The sequence below is a fragment of the Bombus fervidus genome, chromosome 5 (assembly GCF_041682495.2).
Source record: "Bombus fervidus isolate BK054 chromosome 5, iyBomFerv1, whole genome shotgun sequence".
Taxonomy (NCBI): Eukaryota; Metazoa; Arthropoda; class Insecta; order Hymenoptera; family Apidae; genus Bombus; species Bombus fervidus.
Window position 1 is genome coordinate 6,927,778 of NC_091521.1, and position 26,441 is coordinate 6,954,218.

Here is a 26,441-nt window from a genome sequence, read left to right on the forward strand (position 1 = left end):
CTTCTATGCTTTTGATATATGAATATCGATTAGTCTTAAGTCTCTGTTTATATGATCGTGGTATATGTTTTCTAAATTCCCTAGGGAAAGATAGTAATTTTATTGATAAAGTTGCTTAAACTGGTATACATGCTGATATGTAACTAGATATAGTGAAAACGTGTTTGCTGTGTTTGACGTGAGACGAGAGTAGAAAAATATTGGAAACAATGGCGGACGAAGAATTACCAGCGGGTTGGGAAAAACGTTTAAGCAGATCTACTGGTACGTTAATTTATTGAGTATTCAAGAAATTATCTAAAAAATACTTTAAAAAAATTAATTATTTATTTCATTATCATATTTTTTGTATTAGTTACGGTATTTCATTATATCGGCTCTAGTATGGAACATACGGCCGGCATTTTTCCGGGAAACTTATATTACACTTGCTAAAATTTTGTTATTACAAGTATAGTTGTTAACAAATTACGAAAATTTAACTAATGTATACGTTCTTTCTTTTATTGTGATAATATTACGATCATTCACGAAACTAACATGGCATTAAATGTTTTGAAAAGTATATAGTTTTATTACGTCAAAAATGTTAAATAACTTGTCAATTTAAGAAGATATTAATAATTTGATAGCTTTTATTTGTTATAAATATGATAATTTGTATAATAATATTTATTATACTTTAAGATATTTTGTAAAGTATTTTGTATAGTAATATAAAGCAGTATATTTAACATAATATAGACCATGATATATATTCCCTGACTTAAAACATCCATGATGTACTATTAATCAATATATTTTTTTATAGGACAACATTATTATTTAAATGTTTATACTAAAGAAAGTCAATGGGATAGGCCAGATAAACCAGCTGATCCATCTGGAAATAATAAAGGAGATGGTCCAGAAGAAGTTCAATGTTCTCATTTGTTAGTAAAACATTCAGGTTCTAGAAGACCATCTTCCTGGCGAGAAGAAAATATCACAAGATCAAAGGAAGAAGCTCTTGAACTTATCAAATGTAGGATATCAATAACTTTTACTTTGTTCTATTTTACCATAGCAACATAGTGGTGATCTTTATTATATGTTTTTATAATTTTATTTACAAATCTAGCTTACAGAGAACAAATTGTATCTGGAAAAGCAACATTTGCTGAACTTGCTTCAAAGTATAGCGATTGTAGTTCAGCCAAGCGAGGTGGAGACTTGGGACCATTTAGTCGAGGTGCAATGCAAAAGCCTTTTGAACAAGCAGCATTTGCTCTTAAAGTTGGTGAATTGTCTTCACCAGTTCACACAGATAGTGGTATTCATATCATTCAGCGAACAGCATAAAATACACTAACCTCCAATAAAGTATTAAATTCTTTAAACAAAATTTCCTTCAGTTTTGCCGATAAAATATGCCCACAAGGTAGGAAATTTTCATAATTGTATTCAGAATTGCATATGTTTGCTTTCATGATGAACAATTTTTTATCTAAGGACAAGGTGTAAATTATATTTTTTCTTCATAATCCAATGTCCAGTTATATATTTATGTCTTCCAGCAATTTTAGCCCAAGTAGTATATTATAAAATTTTTATTCAATAATGTGTGCATACAGTGAAAACAACAAAAATTTTTATGAATGACGCAAGATAAAATAGATAAACTTTATGTACACCTTTAACAGTATCTTTTAATCTAATTTGCTAACCTTACATTCCTTAAATGTGAAAAGATAAGCAATGATTAGATTAACAAACGTTTTTATTGGTTTTTATTTCATGTAAAATATGAAGTATTTTATAAAAAAAGAAACAAATATTTAAATTTCGATTCTTTTCCTTTTCTAGTTTATTCTAATGTAAAAAGCATTTATTCTTCTTTTACACTGATCCAGTGCATCAATTATCATAAGTCTTAATGTGAATATTTGTGAACAATACAAATAAGAAGCATGAAAAACGAATTTTGTCACATTCTCTTGTATTACAGTGAAAAATGTTTTATTAATCTTAAATTAAATTGCTAAATAAATTTCAAATGAAATGTTTTAGTCTACAAATAAGATGAATTTAACATTAATAAAATAAAATACAAGTATGTATAATTACGAAGTTTTTGCTCAAACACGGACAGTTATTCATATCATAATTTTAGTATTATTGCAGCTTATTTTATAAATAGATATACTACTTTTTATTACTCAGAAGACATTTATATACAATTTAGTTCAAGCATTTTTATTTATGCTTATTTCAGTTCTCATTATAAACAATTTTCTTTAAACACTAAACAATATAGAAATATGTATGTTCCTAAATTTTGTTAGATGTTGTAAACGTGTCATTTAAAATCAATTAATGGTAAATTTTAATAAATATAAGTTACATACAGTTTTTATTTTATTTTAGTAGTTTTGCGAAAGAAGTTTTTAATTCAAACGTGATATAAAAGAAACTTGTTCAGAGATTATAACATTCTCAAGTTTTCTAGTCTACCATCCATACTGAGAATTTGCTGTATTTCTAAAAACTGTGAATATTTGTGGAATACATTCTACTTATTATGTTAAGTTATATGTGTTATAATTGTTACAATTATTTCTTATTGTTTAGCTTACAATGCATTTAATTTAATCTATATGTATGTACAATATGTATGTGTGACTTTGTTCCTCAAAGATGTATTATGAAGTAAAATTAATGCAAATACACAATACAATGCATTTATCTAAATCAATGAAACAGCACGTTTAAATTAAAATTAATTAGGCATATACGGATCCTAATTGCTTTTTAAATACATGTAATTATTACATGAGCGTTTGTGCACTTTTGTTTTTAATAAAATTGTTACTTATGAATAAACTGCTATTTTCTCAATAGTAGTCACGATAAATGCATTATTCTATTAAAAAATGTATTCAAAAAGAACTACGAGAAACAATGAAATATATATAACAAACATTATGATGCAGTTTGTTTATTTGTGTCCTGAAATGACCGAATAATCGAAATTGTAGCTTTTTCTTAATATGAAGGAAAAAAATGACTGTGATTATAGGTTACTGCATCACCTTGATAGTTTCGGTTTAATTAGTCAATGCCGAATTGTTAATGTACACGCTGTGAGCGTATTACGTTATCTATTATTTGTATATACCGTCCTACAACCAAAGGAAATCCGTTATTCAATCACTTCCCTCTCAGTTGGGAACCCCACATGAACCTTGTTTTAAATCATTATATAATCACAAGTATGAGCATATATTCGCTTGTACTAAGGGGTCAGAATATGATTGGCACAATATTCTAGAGGACGTTGCATATCTACAATGTTGTACACGCTTTAAATATAAACGATTATCGCGGTTCAGTAGGTCAGCTTAAAGGTGACAAGCTTGTACCACATTCTTTTTAAATCATTTTCTTTTAGTAAAACAATAGATGAAAGTTTTTATTAACTAAGAATTAGAATCTTACAAAAAGGAACATATTTGTAAGAAATTGGAGTCAAGGTTAATAACATTTTATTTCTGAACTTATTTTGTTGTTTTGACTGTTTAATTATTGTTATTATGCATGCATATTCATTTATTTATTGCGTGTTTATCGTTAGATAATAATATCAATTGCCTCTACGACAAATGATCATTCATGATTGCTAAAATTGTTCAATGACAATTTTCTCCAATTTTTAGACAGTTTGGTGATTTATTTAAATAAATTGGTCACATTATTCATGAAATCACGATTGTACATGCAAGTTTTGTACGATCTCGTGATTAAGATCATGCGGGTTATTCTTTCTTCGCGTGAACACATGTTCCATTGCTTCGATAATAAAAAAGAAATAAAGTAATTGTAACAAGGAGGAAATTTTGGAATATGATACGCTTTTGACGCACCAATGTAATAAAAGTGGATATCACTGATGCGTCGGTTGGAGTACACGCACAACTTAATTGGCTATTTTTGTGTAGTTTATGTCGAGATATTTATTACTGAGTAGTAAAAACTCGTGGTAATATCAATTTTGAAAACCAAAATTAAATTTTTTGTATTAAAAGGTCATTAATTACACAGAGAAGATATATATTATTAATTAAATACAATAATTGAATAATGATTAAAAAATGATTAAGATTGATTTTATTTTTAAACGTGGAATTTAAATTTGTCGGTATGGCATGATACCTACGATATAGTAACAAACATTTTCGAGAAATGATTTAAATCAAAGGAAGATATTTCTTAACAGATAAAAACACGAGGATGGTACACATATTTCAAAATGTCAATTTTATGACTAAGATCGGTTCCATAATTATCAGCGCAACTGGTACATAGTTTGTGTAAGTACTTAGCTGTATGCATACTTATGTGCATGACGATTTCTTAATCCGAAGAATTTATAAGGTTCTTTTCTACTTCACGTATTTCACATTCTGGTATTAATTTGAAAAAGAATATTATTTTCGTAATCGACAATTATTTGAATTTGTCATTTAAATCATGTGGATGACATTTTATTGAGTATGATTCACATTTGTTATTGTATATGTTTTCGTTTATTATCAATAAATGAGTTTAATCCTAATTTAATGTTATAACCCACTTTAGATAATTGCTATATGATTATTTGTTTATTTTGAAGCAAACATATACAATAACAAATGTGAATCATGAACACATGTACACGAACACACTACATGAAAGTATAATTATCTATTTTTAGTGTAATCTTTACCTAAGGTATTTTTTAATTGTTTATAACGAACGTAATAAGATAAAACATTCCAGTAAACATTAATTTTTAAATAATGATATAATACAAAGGTAAAATACTTTATAAAATTATTTAAGGACGTTCGAAATTTGTAACTTTTTCATCGAATGTTTATAGTTTATTATTTTCTTCGAGTTCTTCTCATTCTTTATTTCAGATTTTTAACATTGTTTTTGTAAATACAATATAAATGCCTGTTTAATACAATGTAAATGTCTTTACAAACAGAAATCTACCCAAAATATACATATTTTATCATGATAGTTAATAAATCGAATATCGTGGGAATCCGTGTATCGTTCACAGCATACTAAACTTAAAACGCAGGGTGTCGTTTCAAAGGAAGTTTAAATAATTGAGATTATTATATGATTACGATGCATATGAATTACATATTATATAATGAATCCCCGCTGTGTAATATCAGGCACGTTCTGTTCAACTTAAAAGGTGAAAACGTGAAACAGATGACTATTATGATATAGTGATAAGTTAATCATTTAATGAATATATAAAAATAATAATTGGACTTTTAAGACATTATGCAGATTAGGATTTAAGATTAGGATTAGGATTAGATTTAGGATGCTATTTGTTAATGAAACATTTTTGTAGACTTCCTTGAAACGAATTTGATAAAAGTTTTTCCACATTCAGCTTTTTTAATGTACTATTGATTCATGTGAGTAACAAAAATTGTATATGTATTTTCAGAACTCGAAGTGTTATGTTTTATGTTAAAAATTTAAAAAATGTTATACATTTTAAATATCTTTTATTGGAACAATTTCTATCCACTTATATTAAAATTATTAAAATTCATGTATAGTTCTGTATTGCTATTTGTTATTTTGAGCTTTGAATATCGAAGCTTTTAATTGGCATCTTCGTTATTGATTTATTTGTTAACACGTATATTTTATTTTGGGAACCTAGAATATATGAAAATTGCTTCGAGGGAAATTTTTATTTATCTAAATAATTAGCGTAATTTCATAAATTTTGTACATATTTACATTGTTGCGAAGTGCCTTGTTAATTTTATGTATACACTCGTTCGAAATAAAATGATCGATCATCCAATAATTCTCAATCAATATTTTTCATCCTTGTACTTTAATTTAAATTTACATTCATATCATTTTTTATTATCAGTTTAAATAATGTAAAAATATATCTTCCTTTTCTTATAAGATTTTTTACGGATAAAAGATGATTGTTTTACGTTAATTTCGTTTCTTGTTTTACAGATAACTAGAGCCAAATACATCTTTACTGGTGGACAATCGAGGAAGTGCAATATATTGTCTATCATCAGTTGTATTATGTTTATAGTTTGCTAGAATGTATTGTCAACGTATGACATAACTTGGTTGTTTGTATCGCAGTCCGTGCTTTATCTTCTCTGCTTTTCTTATATTGACAAAATACGTTGCAGTAATAATAAATGATAAACATAACTCTTATATTCAGGAGCACCTATATAATATTAAAAAAGTATGTATATTCTCACATGGATGATTTTCGTCGTAGAAGTCGCAGACGCCTAACAAACAGATTTATATCGAGTCTTATATAATCGCATTAAAATTTACACACATACTTAAGCATCTTTAAGAAAACATGAGACAAATTACGCCGCTTACACTAGAATAACATGTTAGTACCTATAAAAAAAAACAGTAAAAATAAAACAAGGTTAATGTCAAGTAAAAATTTTAATCGCTGAATAAAGCCACACGTGCATTTGCGCGCGTTGTTTGAATTCGTCATACGATAAATTCCTCAATCGTGTGAAAATGTTTATTAATAGGTGCTCTACGTTTCTATGAATTGTCGATAAAAAAGAGAAATTTCTCTAATGGTACACGTTTCACTCAATAGGGAAAATACATTTTCCCCTAATAATATAATCGTATTGATATTCATTGCAGTGCATTGTTTTGATGAGCTACCTAAAATTAAGGAATCAGAAAAGATGTTCCTCCAGTTTTCCATACGATGATCAACGATGATCTATTTTAACCTTGGACAAGTTCAAGTTACGTCATTGATGGAGAGCTTGCAAATAATTTCCGTGGATGGTTCGTGACTGGCAAGTACCATGGCAACACGGACAGACAAGAGTTTTCCGGCATGTAACGATCAAGTGGACCTACGATCACATCGGATAATCACTTTGAAGCTAGAGGTGGGGAATCGTAGCAGTCGAAGAGCGCGGGGTAAGCGACGCGTGCGCTGCAACGCTTCTCTACATAAATATCGCAGCTATGTTCCTACGGTAGTAACACGGACCGTGCTATCAGACGCTCGTTGCCTTCATGACCAGTGCCTTTTAACTCTTTCCAACAACACAACACGATAGAACGCAACGCGCAACTCCGTTTCACAGTCATCGATCAAACGATCAGCCAGAATACCAGTACTCTGCACGATCGCTGGACCAGCGATAACACCGGTGAGTATCACACTGATCCTCCTCTTTATATAGATATTGCATCGATTTTCGATCAAACTGACACGTTTTTTATTTAAAAAGAGGGAAAATATTTCGAATTTAGACTTTTTTTAGCATAGATTTTAGATATTAATTTGAGTAGGATGATACAGTCAAATCTATGTGACTGTTGCGATATAGGATTTTATAGTATTTTATAGAATCGAGTGGATTAATGCACGATTAAAAGAAATTTGAAAACCGCATTTGTAGCAAGAAAGGAATTATTGTTTGAAATACTAATCAATTTATTCTCGTTGGTTTCTTTATCGTATAACTTTTTCTTTAAGTATCGTTTGCGTTAGTAAAAAAAGAAGTACTATTTATAAAGTGACAGTGTTGACAATAGTTCGCCATTGAAGTATACAGTTTAATTCATATTTTAATTATATTTTAATCTATTCTATACCATACAATATTTGATTTATCACTTTTTACATTGAAATACCGTGATATAAAATTGAGACTGGCAATCTTCCAGGATTTGCATTCTTTGCTAATTACAATGAACAACGGAAACAGTTCTCAATGAAAAGAGAACATTAATGTTTCGGTAAAATTTTAGTTAAAAATGATTTAACGTATTATTCCTCCATTTAAGCGGAAAAAGCGGAATTATCATTCATGTTAATTAAAAGTTTAAAGGCGATTAATAGTAGATACACTGTGTGTGTGATTGTGTCTTTTATTGAATGAGAACATTTTTTAGACGGCATATTTTAAACGGCACACTATCGTGCGTTTATGTGTACTTTACAAAAATTAAAGTGTAAATTGTTAGTAAAAAGGCTTGTAGGAGTATAGAGGCTATAAATTTGAAGATTACTTAACGAGATTTTTGCTAATCATAGTAACAGAATAATCTTCTCTCGTAGTTTGTTTTGTAATAGTTATCTTCAAGAATTAACTTTTCTATTTCTACATACCTCTAATAGCTGCCTGAGGCTACAGTTATTGTGGATTGGTATTCGGGCGAATCGATGTTCTGGAAAATGAAATATCTGAAAATAGCAATGTACACGCTCATAAAAAGTTTATGTAGATATTTAATTACATTGTCGTATTGAATTCGTTAAAATGTCAACTCGTCAGAATACGCATTTACTGTAACCTTATCTTTGCGCTAATGGCGATACCGTATTAAAATAATAAAAATAATTAGTTCCTAATCATTTTTTCGTAACGATAATATAATTTCTCTGAATTGTTTTTTTCACAATGATTAACTATAAAAATATTAGTTGCTTCTTTAGCATTTTAGTTTAATATTATTCAGAATATTCATTTGACAAGTAGCTTTTTCCAACAATAATGCAACTTTTTTAAATTTTTTCACGATAACTTTTGCAATAAATTTTTGTATAATAATGACGCAATGTTTTAGTTTAGCATTATGTGGAATATTCATTTGACAGGCGATATCTAAACTTTTGCTTTATAATGAGAATGATTACATATCTCCTCGCTAGTTGAACAAAGAACGAACAAAGAGCATCTTACGCTCGCACTGGATAAAAGAAAGCTATGATATCTTAAATCATGATACATATATAAATATATTTCATTGGCATGGTAGATAAAACGGAATTTCCTTGAAATTATGCGCTTGTGTTTGAAATAATGTCGAGCTTTTCCGTGAATATTTAAATCATAAAACTATACGTTAATCGAATAAATTCATCCTTTTTGTACATCTTTTTTTTGTAATCGAATAATGTTGTTACATGAAATTATTTGTATTTTGTGTAATAAAAATCTGATCTTGTATAAAATTAGTGCAATCAAATTACTATATTATTATAAAATAATTTATATTAAAATATAATAATTTGTTAGATACTATAAAATTATATTACTATAAAAATTAGTATTTATATAGTAAGCATTATTAGTAATGTATTATTGTGTTGTGTAAAACAGAACAATAAAATCATTGTTTTATAATCATTCATCGTCAAATAGTGGTAATACTAATTTATAATCTTAAGATAAAATTAATATACAGCAACTACATGGGAGCAGTGTTCCGTTATTTCTTTTTACATAAACCGAGTGAATCTATTTATACATTTTAATTGATGTCATTTTGCAGTCATTCGAGTTGAAATAATGCTTATCTCTATTTACGTCTAACGAAACGAAATTATGCGACAATCAGTTGGAGTATCTCTCTCCCCATGTTTCCTCTTCGTTTCTTTACGACACTCGATTATAGCTCTTTCTAAATCTCTTATACATATTTTTATACTTTTCGTTTTTTTCTGCTATACTCTCTACTTCTTTTTCTTTCTCATTATATATACAGTGACTTATGAAGGTATTTTACTCACAGAAACTTTTTATGAATGTATTATGTGTGTTATATAAAACATTTTGAAATCTTCTTTAGCTCTGTAGTGAGACACGACTATCATGGTTACATTGGTAAAGTTTGAAGCGAATCTGGAAATGTAATATAGAAGTTACAATATATTTATCGCAAACATACACTTCATAGATATCACCAAAGTATCTGAACAGTGAACAGTATCTATTCATTTACTAACAAGCCATTTAGTGCGATTTCCAGCATTAATTATATGTTCAACACTGCTATTTATTCTTATATTAACCTTTTATTAAATATATACTTGCAGTAAATATTTTTTAACTTCCATATACATTTTCAGGTTATTCCAAATTTTGTCAATGTAATCAGTCTCTCATTACAGTGCTAATAAAATTTCAAATAGTTTTGTATAATATGTGGAATATATTCATAAAAATGTTCTATGGAAAATGTTTAAATATTTCTGTGAGCCACTGTTATATATGTATACATTTATTTGTTTTTCAATTTCCTTCTTTTATATTGTTTCAATACGCTACAACCACTTGTAATAATATAGTCGATTTCAATACTCCTTTTCAATTAGGCGTACGTAAATGAATGCATTTTTATCGATTTTTTCAGTGACGGTCAGGATTAAACCGGCAGTTGAAGTAGTGGAAGTAAGACACTGACCTACATCGTTAAAATAGAAGTTGTCGAATTGTATGAAATTTTCATTCAGGATATCGACGGTTTGCATTTCAACCGATTGAACCGTGCTCCAATGAACTACGTGAAATATGATATAGCATTTAGCGCATTCGAATATACGCGCTCAGCCACTATAGTGATTACTATGATTCCGGGCACCGTGTTTCATATGGGGAAAGAAAAGCAGATACAGGACATAATGTTATGCGACAGTAATCGTTAATACGCCGATTTAACATGTTTCTAAGAATCGCGATTTATTCCTAACTGTAATTGACTAACGTTTTATCTCTGCATAATTCGTGTGGAAAAATTTTTTTGTAGTTATGTTATCCATTAGTCGATTATTCCTTGCATGCAATGCATTTAAGTCATCTCAAGGATAAAACCATCTCACTTATTTCGATTCATAAAGTATGATCATTTCTTCTATCTTTTTTAACGATTAGCTTACTTTTATGTATTTTCCATTTCCAGAATTAAGAGTACCTTGTTTCATTGGGACTATTCTTAACCCCATTATGGTGCAATAAAATAACGAAAAATTCGGAACGAACGATTTCGAAAATAATTATTTCTTTATCTTCAAAATTTCCTGCATTTCTGCTATCAGATGCAAAAACATACATACATATTTTCGACTTTTCACAAAAAGTAAATATTGATAATTGTATAGTATATGGTAAAATTTATAGCACCATAATTATTTACAGGAATTATCTAGAATTATACAAATTCTACAAATTATGTATTACATTTATAGGAATTTGTAGAAAATAGTCAGAGTCTATCCAATTGAACTATGAAAGGACTAATAATCCTCTCTAATTATTTTAATTACTTTGTCACACGGATCTTTTGGATGTAACAATTTCATAGTACGTAATGAATTAATAATTATAATATAGCATTTACATTTGCGAGGAGTAAAACAAATTTAACCGTTGAGTCATATCATTAAGTTTCTAGTTGGAGGACAAACTAGTTAACAAGTTAAATAGTGTATAGACGTAAATGTTTTTCTTGGTAATTTCATGATTATAACAAATATGCGTGTCCGGTATTATGTTGGAAACCATATGGTGGTGTCATTAAAACATCACCGATGTTTTCTCGCGTATTAAGTGTCGTGAGAACCATATTCGATACTTATATTTGTCTAAATATCCGCGTCCCTGTAACTCAGCTGATGGTGTTGGTAACAAACAACAACTTCCGTAAACAGTTAAACCAGTTTGACTTAACCAGTTTTTTACGCTTTGATAAGCCTTTATCTTTTGTGGATTAATTTCATCCCGTATTATATCGCGGGTAAAAATGAAATAACAAGAATATTTCTTAGTAAAAATCAGTTTCTATGAATGAATCTCCACTCTAAATTAAATAAAAAGAAAAATGAAAGTTAATGTTTTTGAAATAACTCATTAATTATTTTAATTGAACTTTAAACAAAAAAAAAAGATGGAAATATATGTTAAATAATATTTGTTAACGATACCTTTAATTTAATATGTTTAGTTAATTTGTGTTTACTTTATAAAAAGATGAAATGACAAGGGCATCATATGTTAATAGCAAGAGTATTATGTTAATTAGCCAAGACTGTTTTAGACACAGAAATGTGATTGGGAAATGGAATTCTTCTAGGTTGTTTGTGAATATTTCAAGGTGATATCCATTCCTGAATAAAACATCTTCATTGTTCATAAAGTCTGAGAATTATTCCATGTATTTTGAGGTAAATACTAGTTTGAAAAGATATTTAAATTAATTTGACATAGTTCATCACATAGTAACAACACTCTGTTGTATCTAATTATTACGTAATGTAGTATACACTATTGCTTTCTAATTCGTTATATAATGTAACAAACACGAACTATGGTATAACTAGTTTGTAGCAAGACTTATTAATCGAAGGCATTAGTTAAATCGTGTATAACCACATATACTCGATAAATATTCAACATCGATCTATTCCTTTGTTTCGTATGAAAACTGTCATTCTACAAAATATATATATATATTTTTATCTAATCTAATTAGATAATTTCATACACCCATTGTACCTACAGTAGCGTCCAAAAGCTTCGTTAGTCAAATAGATTTTTCATTTTATATTCTGAAAATGATATTTTAAAGAATTTGGCTAATATTATATAATAATGTTTATTTATTATACTATTTTCCTTTGCTCATCATAACCTTACATTCTATATTAACAGTAATTCTTTACAATAAAACATAAAATGAAAAATCCATTTAACTGACGAATCTTTGCATGTCACTGTACTACATGAAGTGTTAAATATTGGGTTAATGTATATATAGCCAAGAAAAATAATTCGCAAAAACTGAGCCAAGGCGACTGACAGACGTGAAGGATTTGTGCGCACGTGACTTTTTTTCCGTTCCACGCGGCACACTGAACCCATGTGAGGCCAGGAATCCACATAATGATGGAGGATTGGGTCATCGGGTCTGGTGAATCGCGTGGATATGTTTTCGCAAGTTTCCATGACGATAGAACGTCGACAATGAATCGATCCAACGTTCTTTCGTATTAACAAGAATGGAAGTGATAGCAGTGGGGGCCGCGGTATCACGTGTAATCATCGGACGACGCGTGTTTGTTTCGAAAACTAAAGAAAGTGTGTCGCCAGACTGTTGCAAACGCTCCGTAATCATAACAGGCTTGCGATCGTCTATTCAGACACGAACGCGCTCCAGAAATATTGTATTATCTGCCATCTTGACGAGCGGATTACAGAGATTATTGTGTGTTTCGTGTGGTAACTTACGCCCTTTGCTGTATAATGGTTATTATGTGCAGAAATTTCTAGATCGACTCATAAAAATATTTTTTTGGATGGAAAAAGGGTTCATCGCAATTTTATCGTTTGATTGATTTCAGTAAAAAAGGAATATAATAAAAATAGAAAATTCAGTCGGCTACGTCCAATTAAATATTTCTTTATTAACATGTTAGTGAATAAGCTATGAAAGTTTTCACGAAGAAGATTCTTTCGTTACTTTTGTTAGCGTATTATTAATATATATTATGAGATAAGATAATTCGTAATTTTGGTAATACATAGTACGACATAGTTGCAGGAAATTTATTTTGCGATTTTAGCTGTGTTCCACTGATCTTCTTAAGCAAGTAATATCTAGGGTCACTATGTTCACCTAAAATATCTCTGCTATTTTAAATGTCAAGAAAACGCAAATAATACTGTTCAACGAAGGAACCAATTTCAAAGAAAGGAATAAATTTCAATTACAATTGACCAAAATAATTACAATTTCGTATCAAATTTTCTAAGAAAATTATTTATCCTAATATTTGTTCTCCATTGAGTTTGGAAACATTCTGAAATAATACCTGTTTCAATTATAAAAGCTTAATTTCGAAATCGAAAGTGTATACGTATGTATGATAACATATCGAATACCACGGTTTGCAATAATACATTTTGTTGAACATGGTGTAAGGTGTAATCGATCGTCCGTAGGTACAAAGATGTAGAACGTTCTCATTTAAACTCTTCGAAAATAGAAGGAAAGTATCGACTGTTCTGAAAGCAATGTTATTTCTTTACGATAGATTTCTCTAATACATACAAGACAAAGACTCAATGATATTCAATTTACGAATTTAATACTATTACACTAATCCATTACTAAGTTTGTTTTTCTTATCAGCGTATATTTGTTAAATAACTGACTTATCAAACGATCATTTTAAATATATCGTCGCTATCATTGAATTTTGAAGTGGAAAATTTGCTAAAAGCAAGTTAACAAAGATTACGTTTGACCTTTAAGACAGCAATCAAATTCTTGTACATACAATTCAGTGTTTGAAAATTCAACATTTTAGTCGAGAACAAAAGATATGGAAATAGATTCGATATCTTTGGAAGATTTTCCCATACTTCAAGCGTATAGCTATCACGTTCGTCCTTGCTTAAATCTTATCAATGAAAAAATATTGTGTTCTCGTAAGATTCTCGTAAAAGCTGTAAAACCTACATACTTATCATTATGTTTACAGAATAGAGAACAACAAATTCAATTGTTTCAAAACAGATGAGACATACGCCTCTTAATCATATACTTCTAATCTTATCGTTGAATAAATATTGTTTCTTTTCTAATGAGAACACAATATCAGAAAAATAGGTATACGTTCGATTATATGAGTATATTTATATGTAAAAAGAAGAAAATCACACGATGGCAATGAACGCATGCAAGAATGCATAAGATCGCGGTGCGATGTCCCACGTGGAATACGAGCTTTCATTTTGATCGAGTGATCATCTTGAGGATGACGAGATGTTTCCGCGTCGCTTTTCTACCCGGAAGCCAAATGCACTTTCAATCTAGTGCACTTCGGACCGAAAACTATTTTCGTTGGTGTCTGTTATCTATACCAACCGTTGCTTTCGAACGTCAGTTGAGCTGTATGCAATATGTTCACCTGCCAGTTGCATTTGGCAAACTTCAACGCCCACTATGATCGCACTTGTATCTATCTCAACACCGGATAAATTCTCTAAATGTTACATTATTCGAATTAAGTTGTACGTTATCTCAATACCATCACATTTATTTATATTGTACTAAATATTAGCTTAACTTATATTATTTGTCAGTTTCAGTAATGTACTGCCTTCTCCTCCTAGAATTATCTTTAATAGCTAAGGAAATGAAATGTTGGGTCATGGTCAATTTCTCTTCTATAACACAAGAACTTACAATTAGACACGTAATAATAAACATCTGAAAATGCAAATTGAAGATCTTAAAATAAACAGAAGCTATAATTTCAATTGCCAATAACATTCAATTTGATATACTTAGGGTCTCAGTTTTTTTACTTCACTGAAGTATTTTATTATTTCTTAAAAGATATCGATTGAAAATTTATAGGGTATATGTTTAAAGCTAGTAACTTCGTAAATATATAAAAATGGAAAATTGATCTCAATAAAAGAAACCGTCTAAGATGCATAAAAAATAATTTTACAAGATATTATGATACATTTAATTTGATTGTTGAGATAGTTCTTGATGTGCTTGAGATTTCAACGAAATAAATGGTGGTTGACTTCCTTCGATAATTAAATGTGTAATTAAATCATTAGATAGTATCGTATACATCCTAATTGCACTTGACAAGCTTGATATTTACTATCCTCTATATATGCACTTAGAGTTAGATGGATTAATGTGTCAACTCATCCTTGGACAGTCATTTATCTCCCGTACTTTCTTCAGCTTATGTTGAGACCTAGTTCAATACGCTTGGTTTCGTATGTTAATTAAATATTAAGAACAGAATATTTCTTCAACAGTACATGCATAGGTACATATAATATATATATAACTGCATAAATCATCGAATGATAGAGAAAGCGCCATTATTTTAAATGACAAAATTACAGGAAATGTTCATATTGGTATTATCGTTAATTGTGATGATTATCGCGACAAAAGAACGGAAGTGAAAATTGTGGTATTAGAAGGCCGTCACGAGACGAAACAGCTTCTCGAGAATGAATCATGATTTATAGGTATCCTTGAGATACATGTATGTATGTGCCTGAAATATCTAGGTAGCTGTATGTTACATACTTACTACCTATTTGAAAATTCATGATTCAATTTCAATAAATTGTCGTAAACATCGTAACACTTCTAGGCATAAGATATATATAAACAAGGAGCAAGATTACAGAATTAATTTTTATATTTAACATAGAGCTAAAATAAGATAACTAAATAAATATTTAATAGAACTAAAATAAACTTCCAATACAACTTATTGATGTATAGCGTCAAAACTATCAATATAGCAATCAATCATTAGATCTTAATTATTAGATTAAGAGATACGCGCCGAAGCCCTCGAAAATATGTTAAACGATTAGTTAAAAGTATCGTACATTTAATTTTAGATTGCGTTTTATTTAGCTAACAAGCATTAACGTCATAAACGATTTTGATGCACACTGATGCATGCTGATGCATACAAGCATGCACACTCAATGAATTCAATTATTTAATTGGCTCCTGTAATATGCATCTTTTTACGAAAGAAGTAAAATAGATAAAAAAAAAATATATATTTTATATAATTATATAATATATTTATATATAATATGTATGATACTATATATATATATATATATTATATTGTTTTGTTTACATTAACTTCTTCTGTTATAGATTATGCCTAATGTAATTGTTTTAATTGGCTGTCGCGTATATTTATCAAAAAAGAAACAATTACGTTACAATTTGACTATAGTAACGTGTTGTATGTGTTAAAAGTACGTAATACATAATGAATATGTTTGCACTATATGTATATTTTTAAAAATTTTTCTAATTCGACCTAATATAATCTAAAAACAAAAATATTTTCCAAGTATTTTCGAATAACATTGAATATCATCAACCCTTCACAGGGATAATTAATACACTTAATTGATTTCATGGCTTCCTTTCAATCTAACTTCAAGGGTATGCAGCGCAGCATGACACCGTTCATTTCAATGTATTCCCTTGAAAGTGACCGGAAAGTTACTAGGGAATATTACAAATGATGACAAGGAAAATCCCTGAATTCTGGTTAAGCGCTTATACCACGTGTGTTCTACGAAATTCTGTAAATTTTAGAACCAAGGTTAAGAAAGACACCGTCGAGTTCCGTACTTATAAAATATATCGCAAAATGTTGGCATAAAGCGAATGCATTAGGAATTTTTCATCTCTTTCGAATCACATTTCTTGGCATTAGCACATATACGATCGCGAATATTGCGTTAACATATCGCATTCTTAGCCTAGTCACATAGTTAAAGAAGCATAGATGATGAATAAAGGTATGTCAAATGACTGATATTTTCGATGTGTACACTATGGAATAAATTTAAATTGTGACATTGTTGCACTTGTTTGTATTATTTATTTCCTAGTACTTCTTTCATAGTAGTTTAGTTTAAACCAGTTTATACTCCTACATATTTAGGTCTGATATTTAAAAATATAAGGTTTCAATTGTAATATAATTAAAATTACTGTGAATTAAAAATATAGTATATAAAAAAAAATAAAATATGTAAAATAAAATTAACTTAATTATAAGATTAATTCATGCTTTAAGAATATTTGTATCTTGTTGATGTAAAATTATTCCATCGAGAAGTTGTTACTCTTTCAATTATTAAAGTTCAAAATAAAATGGCTATGGCTGTATCAATTTCTTATTATGGCATCGTTATTGTACCCAATTTTCGTTAGTGAATGAAATATAAATGATTGAAAAGAGTTCCTTCTGTGTTCCATTTTAAATGGAAATGATGACACATAAAGTTCATTTCACTTAAAAGAAGTAATAAGTTGAAAGGTGTATAAATATGTATTTATTCATCGCTTTGCTATTGAAACAGAGTTCGTCGGATATCGTTAATCAGTAATCAAGTATAGAAGAAGTCAAATGAATATATATATATCTACACACACATATATATATATGTACATGTAGATATTAACATTGTTTCTATTGACAGAAATAGGTTAATAGAACATTGTAGCAGAATATCTTGCAAACTAATAATTCATAACCTTACGTGTTGCATGAAACAAGACACAAATTCAATGTTTCAACGGTCCTCTTGACAAAATCTTTGAAAAATCTGTAATAACCGTCTTTCTATGTTATAACTGGTTTACTTTGATATTTGTAACAGCAACATTTATATATATATTTATATTTGTGTGACGCTAATTCCACTGATACGTACATTTATATACACGCACGTATCAAACTTCGATCGAGTAAATACAGTCACTAGGTGTTTTACATATAAAAGCAATCAATAACTCAGTTAGTAAAAAATAATATAAATTCTTTCTCATCGTAGAATATAGCTATTATAAATATATAAAAAGTAAAATAATTACATTAATATGTAAGATACGTAATAGATACGATTAATGTAATCGATATATTATTACGTATCATTTTATCTTTATTATGTATTCATTCAAATAGATATTAACTTATACTCTATCTGAGATCTATTTTTCGTGTATTATTTTGATTTTATTAAATGAACGAATGTTTATTACGGATAACATTAATACAGGAAGATATTATACTAATAAAACCTTATCATTACGTGAAACATAAAGTTTGTACAAGTAGTTGCAAATAGCATTACATAATTCTTCACTGATAAAAAGATCTTTAATGAAACCTTTGTAAAAGATTATGAATATTTGTCCCTCTAGATAACAGTTCGCGATTTCTAGTTCACGGAACATCAGGAGAAAGAAGAAGTTGTAGAATGAATGTTACTTACATGTTATTAATTTTTTTTTTTTGTTCAAGGTTGAAGAATTTGCAAACAATGATGAATACAATAGTAGTATTATATTTTGGAAATAAACAATGAGTAATGAAAAAATAATTGATTATTTGACATATAACAAACAAATTAATTTAAACATAAAATGTTTTTTTAAATTTATCATTCAAGAACATACAAAAATTTATGAACTAAAAATATTACAAATAATTTATCTAATAGGTGAGAATTGTTGTATACAGTTGTATGCTTCGATTATTAAGATCGATAAATTAAGAGAGAAATGTATACAATATACGTATATATGTAGTAATACGTTATTGTTTACATCGTACGACTACTGTATGGTCATCCAATGTATTGGATTTCACTGATACATCTCGGATGATCTCAACATCTACTGCTGATCGATAGTTACATATACTGTCAGTTGTATGTTGTATCATGTTATATATATGCAAACATATATGCATACTTACAAAAAACAAAGAAACTAAACAAGAATTACGTTATAATATATATATCATAAAATAATCTAAAAAGTAGAAACAAGGGTCGATAATATACGGGAGAGGCACGAATTAAAAATTTATCCCAAATGCGATGAAACCGGTATTCCTGTTGGAATTGAAGATGGAAGGGATAGCTACATATATAAATAATATCTGGTACAGTTTATGTTAGTGGGCCAGTGAAGAATACGTTGATCCTTCACGATTTCTCCTTGTTCAGAGTTCCTTTCAAATCTTTTCTTCAATTTTCTTTGATTTCAAAAGTGTTATTTGCATAACAAAACCGAGAAGCGGTTATTTGCTCTCTTTTTACTACTCTTAGTGTTTCTTTCTTAAGAGTCGTTTCGTTTCATGCGAATAAGTCAAACGAAATTCGATTAACACAAAAGTTAACAAACACAAATCGATTGTTTGACCAACGTTATTCAAAAATGGGTCCGAACATGCTCGTAAAGTTGTGTGGAACTAGATTCTTAAAAAATGTTGCTGTTGGGTCAAAACCGAAATGGATCACCGTCGGCAGATGTTTTAGGTTAGTATATGCTTAATTGTGATCGATTGATAGCACCTTTACCTCGTACTAACAGGATATAAGAAAATTCGAAGCAGAAATGGAAAAAGTACAAATCGGAAAATATCAAAATGGTATGAACGATCCAATTTATTGCTTGTAAACCTAATTCGATTACTCTATTTGATCCTAATTGATCCTAATATCGAACGTTACATCGTGTGTATTTGATAGTGTACATTATACACTATTATCGAAAAGATATCCTAGATGAAATTTATGGAATTATATGATGAAACTTATAGCCATATCGAATTTAAAAGAGAGTTTACAAAAGCTAGTAATTATTGTGAAAGTGAATAACTGGTTCAGAACCTTGAAGTGTAGTTCTTGACTATTCTTATTTTTGACTTTTTTAAGATAACGTCAAAATATTTTCTTAATCTCTTTATATCACATTTCATTATTTAGTACTTTAGAGAAAAAAATATAAGGTTTACAATAGTTTTATAGTGCATTAAAAGATTGTACGCGCTGAGTTGAATAATGTAATTTACAGTATGTACAAAAAATTCACATTACATATTTCTTTCGTATATTAGCACAAATAGATAAGACACCGAATGGAATCATCTAATATCTTAGTTGCAATAAAATTAATTTATTTTCATAAATCCTTTTATTAAAATTTGTATATGGACCTAGAATCTTGATTACAGAATTTTATACAGATTTCCTCTCTTATTTGTTATTATATTTTTTATATTAGTTTTTTATATTAGTCATATAACCTTATTGTCGTACTAATACCATTTATTTGGTTAAATTCCATTTGCATTTTATTTCTTTTCTATTAATCTCTTTTAATTAGATTAGAGCATATACAATATTTTTAGCCGGTAGAGTAGTGATACTTTACTAATTAGTACCTGAACGATAAATCAGAAAGAGGAATATGTAAATATTTGTTCACTTGAGTGACACCACTGTTCACTAAAATCATTTTTGATTGATTATAAAAATGCAGGAAGATGATAGTACCCTACAGTACATATTTAGAATATTCACGAACTTTTTGGGAAGCTACTTAAAGTATCTATGTACTATCGAAAGAAGTATCGAGAACTGTTGAATAAATCTGATCGAATTTTATAGGACAAGATTTTATGTTTTTCGCTTTGCATTATTGCGAAGCTTATAAATGCATTCACTGCATTCAAGGGAATATGTATATATGGTCCGACATGCTTTCTACAAATGGCAGTACTCGGGAAACCGGTAAATTACACAGTGTGTTTCACAATGTACATTGTACATACTACAAGTGAACAAGATGTTGTGGAGAAATGGTTATAGCCATTCCATGATAAATGAAGCTAAAGGAATAAGTGTCTGATTGATCAAAAATCAGTCAATTTCTCGGACAATAAATTTCATTTCTTGTTTTACGGAGAATTTTTTCAATATTTGTTAACTTTTTCCAAACAATAATTGTTGATATAATTAATATAGTAATGAAACAAAAAATATATGTATGTATATTTTTTATTAGATTGTGATTAAATAATAATAATACTTAACTTAAGATCTATTACGATTTTAACTCTTTAAATGTGTTTATAATTTAAAGATAATTTTCTAAATTTTAAATTGATCCTCAGCTTTAAAGATAGTTTTTATTGTAAGAAATGATTTATGTACATACATGCATAGTTTGCACGGTTAGATAGTGTACATGTATTTGCGAAGAAAGATTATATCTCTCTCAACCATAAACATAGCAGCGATTACAAACGATTAATTTGAAATATATTTAATCCATCGTTTTATATTTAATCAGATACCTATTATACAAACGATTACACAAGTCTTGATTTCATGTTTAGTTGACTAATTACCTAAATACTAAACTAATTTTAATAACGCTTGTAACAATGTTTATTAAATGACAACTAAGTAACTTAGAATAAGAGATGATTAATTACATAAATAAGAATCAAATTTTAACAAATATATATACAAAAAACTATTATTCGATATATCAATATCGAATTACGTCTGATTCCAACGATCAAACAAAAGTGGAAAATTTTGAAGTGCCTAAAAGATTCATTTAGTTTCGTTCTCATTCTGCTTTCATTTATGTTAACTCTTATATATAAACATTTCAAAATGTTAGTAATGCAAAGCTTTTCTAAAATTATTAGTAAAAATAGTACACAAAGCTGTTAGTTTATATTTACTACATATTGTATACATTCGTAACACTTGATACACTCTATACATATATTGGTTTCATCGTATACGTAGCAACAAAGGAAAAAATTTTTTAAATAGTTCGATTCGACCTTCGAAACGTTCGAAATATTTGCACGTGTGTGGTTAGAGTTATGATATCAGTCAAAAACTTTAGGGACATCATCCAAGTGCGTTGCTCGTGGGCGATTGACAACACGTGTGTGTACTGTTTGGGGCTGGAGTAGCACGCGATTCCCGCGTGCGTACTGCGTGATGCCTGATGCATCTTGCGTGATACGTAGGCGCACCTCTCTTTCTGTCCCACCAAGAATAAATCGAAAGGTTCCTTTATACCATGTGCCGCTGTATCTGACATGTGCGAATGAATCCTCATTAATATCACATGGGGAGTTCACGTTCTCGCCACTACGCGACGCCATCATCCGTCTGAATTCAGAATCGATACTCTCCGGCAAATAGCGAAACGAACGATTCGAATGTCAAACGAAATTTTTGTTCGAGATTTTCAAGAGATCGAATTTTAAAATTACCTTTATTGTTTCATGAATAGTGGAATAATTTTACATGTATAATGGAGCAAAATCGATGTATTGGATGAGCGAAACATTGTATGATATGTTATTATTAAATTATAATGTTATAGACACGTTTATGGAGAAGTTGGAAATGCAAAAATGCCTAAAATGCATATAATATGTAGAAATATGTAAAATTTCCAAAGTATAGTACTCGTTATAATATTTAGTAGGCAAAATTCTTTACTTAGATTACATTTTTTTTAACGATATTAGTAAAAATATGAACTTATATCAATACTCGCAATCTAATTATTACAGGTGCTATGATACAATGTAGTCCGTTTTGATAGTACATATGTAATTGCATTATATTTCGACACAGGAAATCATAGTTATAATTGTTAATACCATTCTTATCGTGTTGCAGCATCACTATGTCACGCGTTATGCTGAAAGAGTCGCCGAACGCGGCCTTAAACAAGACCTTGTTAAATAAGTATCTCGACCTGCCTCAACCAGAGGATAAAATTCAAGCGAAATACATCTGGATCGATGGTACTGGTGAATATTTACGAAGCAAGACCAGGACGGTAGAATTTGTGCCGAAACATCCGTCAGGTTAGTGTCTTAGTCTTGACATATTTACCATAAATATATATATTTACCATACCATAAAAAAGTAATTTTTTTTTACTTTAAGGAAAATAGCAACTACAATTTAATATTTTTTCGAGATCAATCAGCAGTTCTTTTGTATGTGCGGATACTTCCAATGGAAGTTCCTCGTTAACAAATGTTATGTATTATTTGTGACGAGATCTTGAAGTGTCCTTTTTTTAAGCTTATTCTTGGGATAAGAATATTTTAAACTTCGTAGATGATTCCAGAGCTTAAGAACACTAGATTTCCATTCACTCATTTGTGTAAATCCATTATGCATGAGAAAAGTAATGTTTACTGAGTTTATGTTTATTTCGAAAGATAATGCTTAAATTTTAATCATGGATGAATAACTTGAAAATATGGATCTAGTACTTTTTAATTCATCACGTGTTAAATTCATTCGAATTAATATATTATTAGTATACTATTCGTTAAAAAAACGCATCTCGACCTCATCTAATATTAATTACAGAAACTTAATCATGAAAACATCAATAGTTTCATACCTTCAATAATTTTTTATCGTGGGGATCCATTTCTAAAAAAAGTTAATCTAATATCAGTTTCAAATTACAGAGTAATTTAAACTACGCCGATCAAAAATCTCATTACCCCATGTAGTTACATCAAAATGCGACTGAATTAGTTGATTTCCAGTTCAGTGAATCGAAACAAATGATTCATTACAAACACCAAACTAAGTAATTACTTACCATAATTAAAGATCGGGCAAAAAATCGAAGCACTTTCTTACATGAGAACACGCGTAAACGTGTTGACAAAGTGTTGCATAATTGTTCAAAATTGTTTGTTTGTTGTAAAAACATTAAATTATCTTTTCTGGTCAATATTATCTAATCATGTTGAATATTATGTCACGATAGAAACTATGTTTAATAAACATCAGATGATTATAGTTAATATTTTGCATCTCGAAACATTTGTTTTTCATCTTTTTCCTCGTTTTCGATTCATGCATACAATTCGAGCGCCACGAATAATACATTGTGAATATTAATAAAACATAAGGTATGATGTGCAAAATAGTTGATCGCTCGGCACATATGCATTGATCTCAAACGTTTGTCAGCATTACGAATAATATCTGTCCATCTTCATGAGATTCTGCGCGCGTTACAAAACCATTAACATCTGCGGCGCGTAGAATTCACGGGGCCACGTTTGAATGTCGACAATTTAAGAGTAGTACTTGGATGGAATCGATTATGTAAGTCGAAATATGCGTTTGTTTTGAACTTCGTCGGATGATAGTATCAATAGATAGATGTATTTTCATTTTTTTTATTAATTAATAATTAAGAAATAACTTATGTTACTTATTACTTATTAGTTACTTATTTTTTTATTTAGTTACTACTCTTTACAATATTAAAGTAATGTTTCATAGAACAATTGAACAAATAAAAATTTTCTTCACTAATGGATAGATAGTTCAAAATTTGAATAGATCAAGTACCTTAATATCTACTACGAGAATTACAAGATTAATCCATCCTAAAGATAGCCAAGGCTAACAGAGATAGATAAATAGCTGCTTTCTACGAATATACACGAGCTCTTTTATTCATCTGAAAATAAAACGCTTCTTTATAACGAAGCATTGAATCTGTATCAGTAAAAGCAGAACGAAATACAATATCAACGTTAAGTGAAATCTTATTAGTATTTTTAGTAAGTATACTTATCAGCAACTATATAAATGATGTTTATCAATTCTTACAAAAAAAAAAGATTTATTATTTGACTATTATTACTTCGCTACTTGATATTTAGCTAAACTTTTACGATCAAGTCGAATCTAGTTTAATAAATTATTTATAACAATCACCTTTTAACAATATTAACATATTAACATACAAATTATTCCATAGTCTATAAATCATTATAAAAGTGAAAGTAAAATAAAATAAATGCCAATAACTAGAGAACATTTCTTAATCAAATATGTATTGGTTTCTGGTTTCCAGAACTGCCAATATGGACGTACGACGGAAGTTCGACATACCAAGCGGATGGTGTCAACAGCGACATTTATCTTTGTCCGGTGGCGATGTACAATGATCCGTTCCGTCGTGGAAATAACAAGCTAGTACTTTGTGATACCTACTACAGCGACATGACCCCGACTAAGTCGAATAAACGTTTCAAATGTAACGAGGCTATGGAAGCTGCTAAGGATCAAGATCCATGGTTCGGAATCGAGCAAGAGTACACCTTCCTTGATTTTGATGGTAGACCACTTGGTTGGCCAAAAAATGGTTTCCCTAGCCCTCAAGGACCTTATTATTGCGGTGTAGGTGCCGATAAAGTAATTGGCCGCGAAATTGTTGAAGCTCATTATCGAGCTTGCCTTTACGCTGGCGTAAAGATCGCCGGTACTAATGCAGAAGTTATGCCCTCTCAATGGGAGTTCCAAGTTGGTCCATGTAGCGGAATATCGGGTGGAGACGATCTGTGGGTTGCTAGGTTTATTCTTCATCGTGTAGCTGAGGAGTATGGTGTGATTGTCACTTTAGACCCGAAACCCATGGATGGTACGTGGAATGGTGCCGGTGCGCACACGAACTTCTCGACAAAAGCCATGCGCGCCGAGAATGGTATCGCCGAGATCGAGAAGGCAATCGACAAATTGAGCAAACAACACCTCAGGCATATTCAAGCGTACGACCCACGCGGAGGGAAGGACAATGAGCGTCGTTTAACCGGAAAATGTGAAACTAGCAGCATACACGACTTCAGTGCTGGCGTGGCCAATCGTAACGTTAGTATTCGTATTCCTCGAAATGTTGCGGAGGAAAAGAAAGGTTACTTGGAAGATAGAAGACCCAGCAGCAATTGCGATCCGTACTCGGTATGCGATGCTTTGGTGCGCACCTGCGTCCTAAACGAGTAAAATGCCCCAAGCTATTCACGAATGGATGCATCCATGGAAAGGAGAAATTGGACGAGATATCTTGTAGTGCAATAGTGATTGTACTTTCGTCGAACATATTCTATGGAAATGTATAAAAAGCCTGCTCGATAATTGTTGCTAGAAATATAGGTATGAAAAGAAAGAGAAGAGAATAAATGCGAACATGATACTTGATAAGAATGACTATTATATTTTATTTTACATTCGAATAATATATTTTATAAAATTTTCGCAAATCGAACGATTTGTTATTTGTATTTGATATTTTTAAAGGGTATAGGAGGATCGTTATAATTATGTATCTATATATATGTCTGAATACATACGTAGAAAATGTTTATTATTAGATTATTTCCC

The 26,441-nt window shown here is 29.7% G+C and overlaps 2 protein-coding genes across 3 annotated transcripts; both read left to right on the forward strand.

Moving 5' to 3' along the window:
* Positions 1-87: 87 nt before the first annotated feature.
* LOC139987738 (putative peptidyl-prolyl cis-trans isomerase dodo) lies at positions 88-7,240 on the forward strand. The gene is made up of 4 exons (XM_072004337.1): positions 88-264; positions 812-1,024; positions 1,121-4,349; positions 6,034-7,240. Exons 1-3 carry the CDS (start codon positions 210-212, stop codon positions 1,339-1,341), a joined length of 489 nt encoding a protein of 162 aa, XP_071860438.1. The 5' UTR covers positions 88-209; the 3' UTR covers positions 1,342-4,349; positions 6,034-7,240.
* Gs2 (glutamine synthetase 2) lies at positions 7,079-26,422 on the forward strand. 2 transcript variants are annotated; one of them, XM_072004326.1, is made up of 3 exons: positions 7,079-7,241; positions 22,914-23,104; positions 25,138-26,422. In XM_072004326.1, the coding sequence occupies exons 2-3, from the start codon at positions 22,921-22,923 to the stop codon at positions 26,061-26,063; spliced, it is 1,110 nt and encodes a 369-aa protein (XP_071860427.1). In that variant the 5' UTR covers positions 7,079-7,241; positions 22,914-22,920; the 3' UTR covers positions 26,064-26,422. The 2 variants fall into 2 exon arrangements, with proteins under 2 accessions (XP_071860427.1, XP_071860426.1); XM_072004325.1 differs by lacking the exon at positions 7,079-7,241 and adding an exon at positions 19,381-19,730.
* The last annotated feature ends 19 nt before the right edge of the window (positions 26,423-26,441 follow it).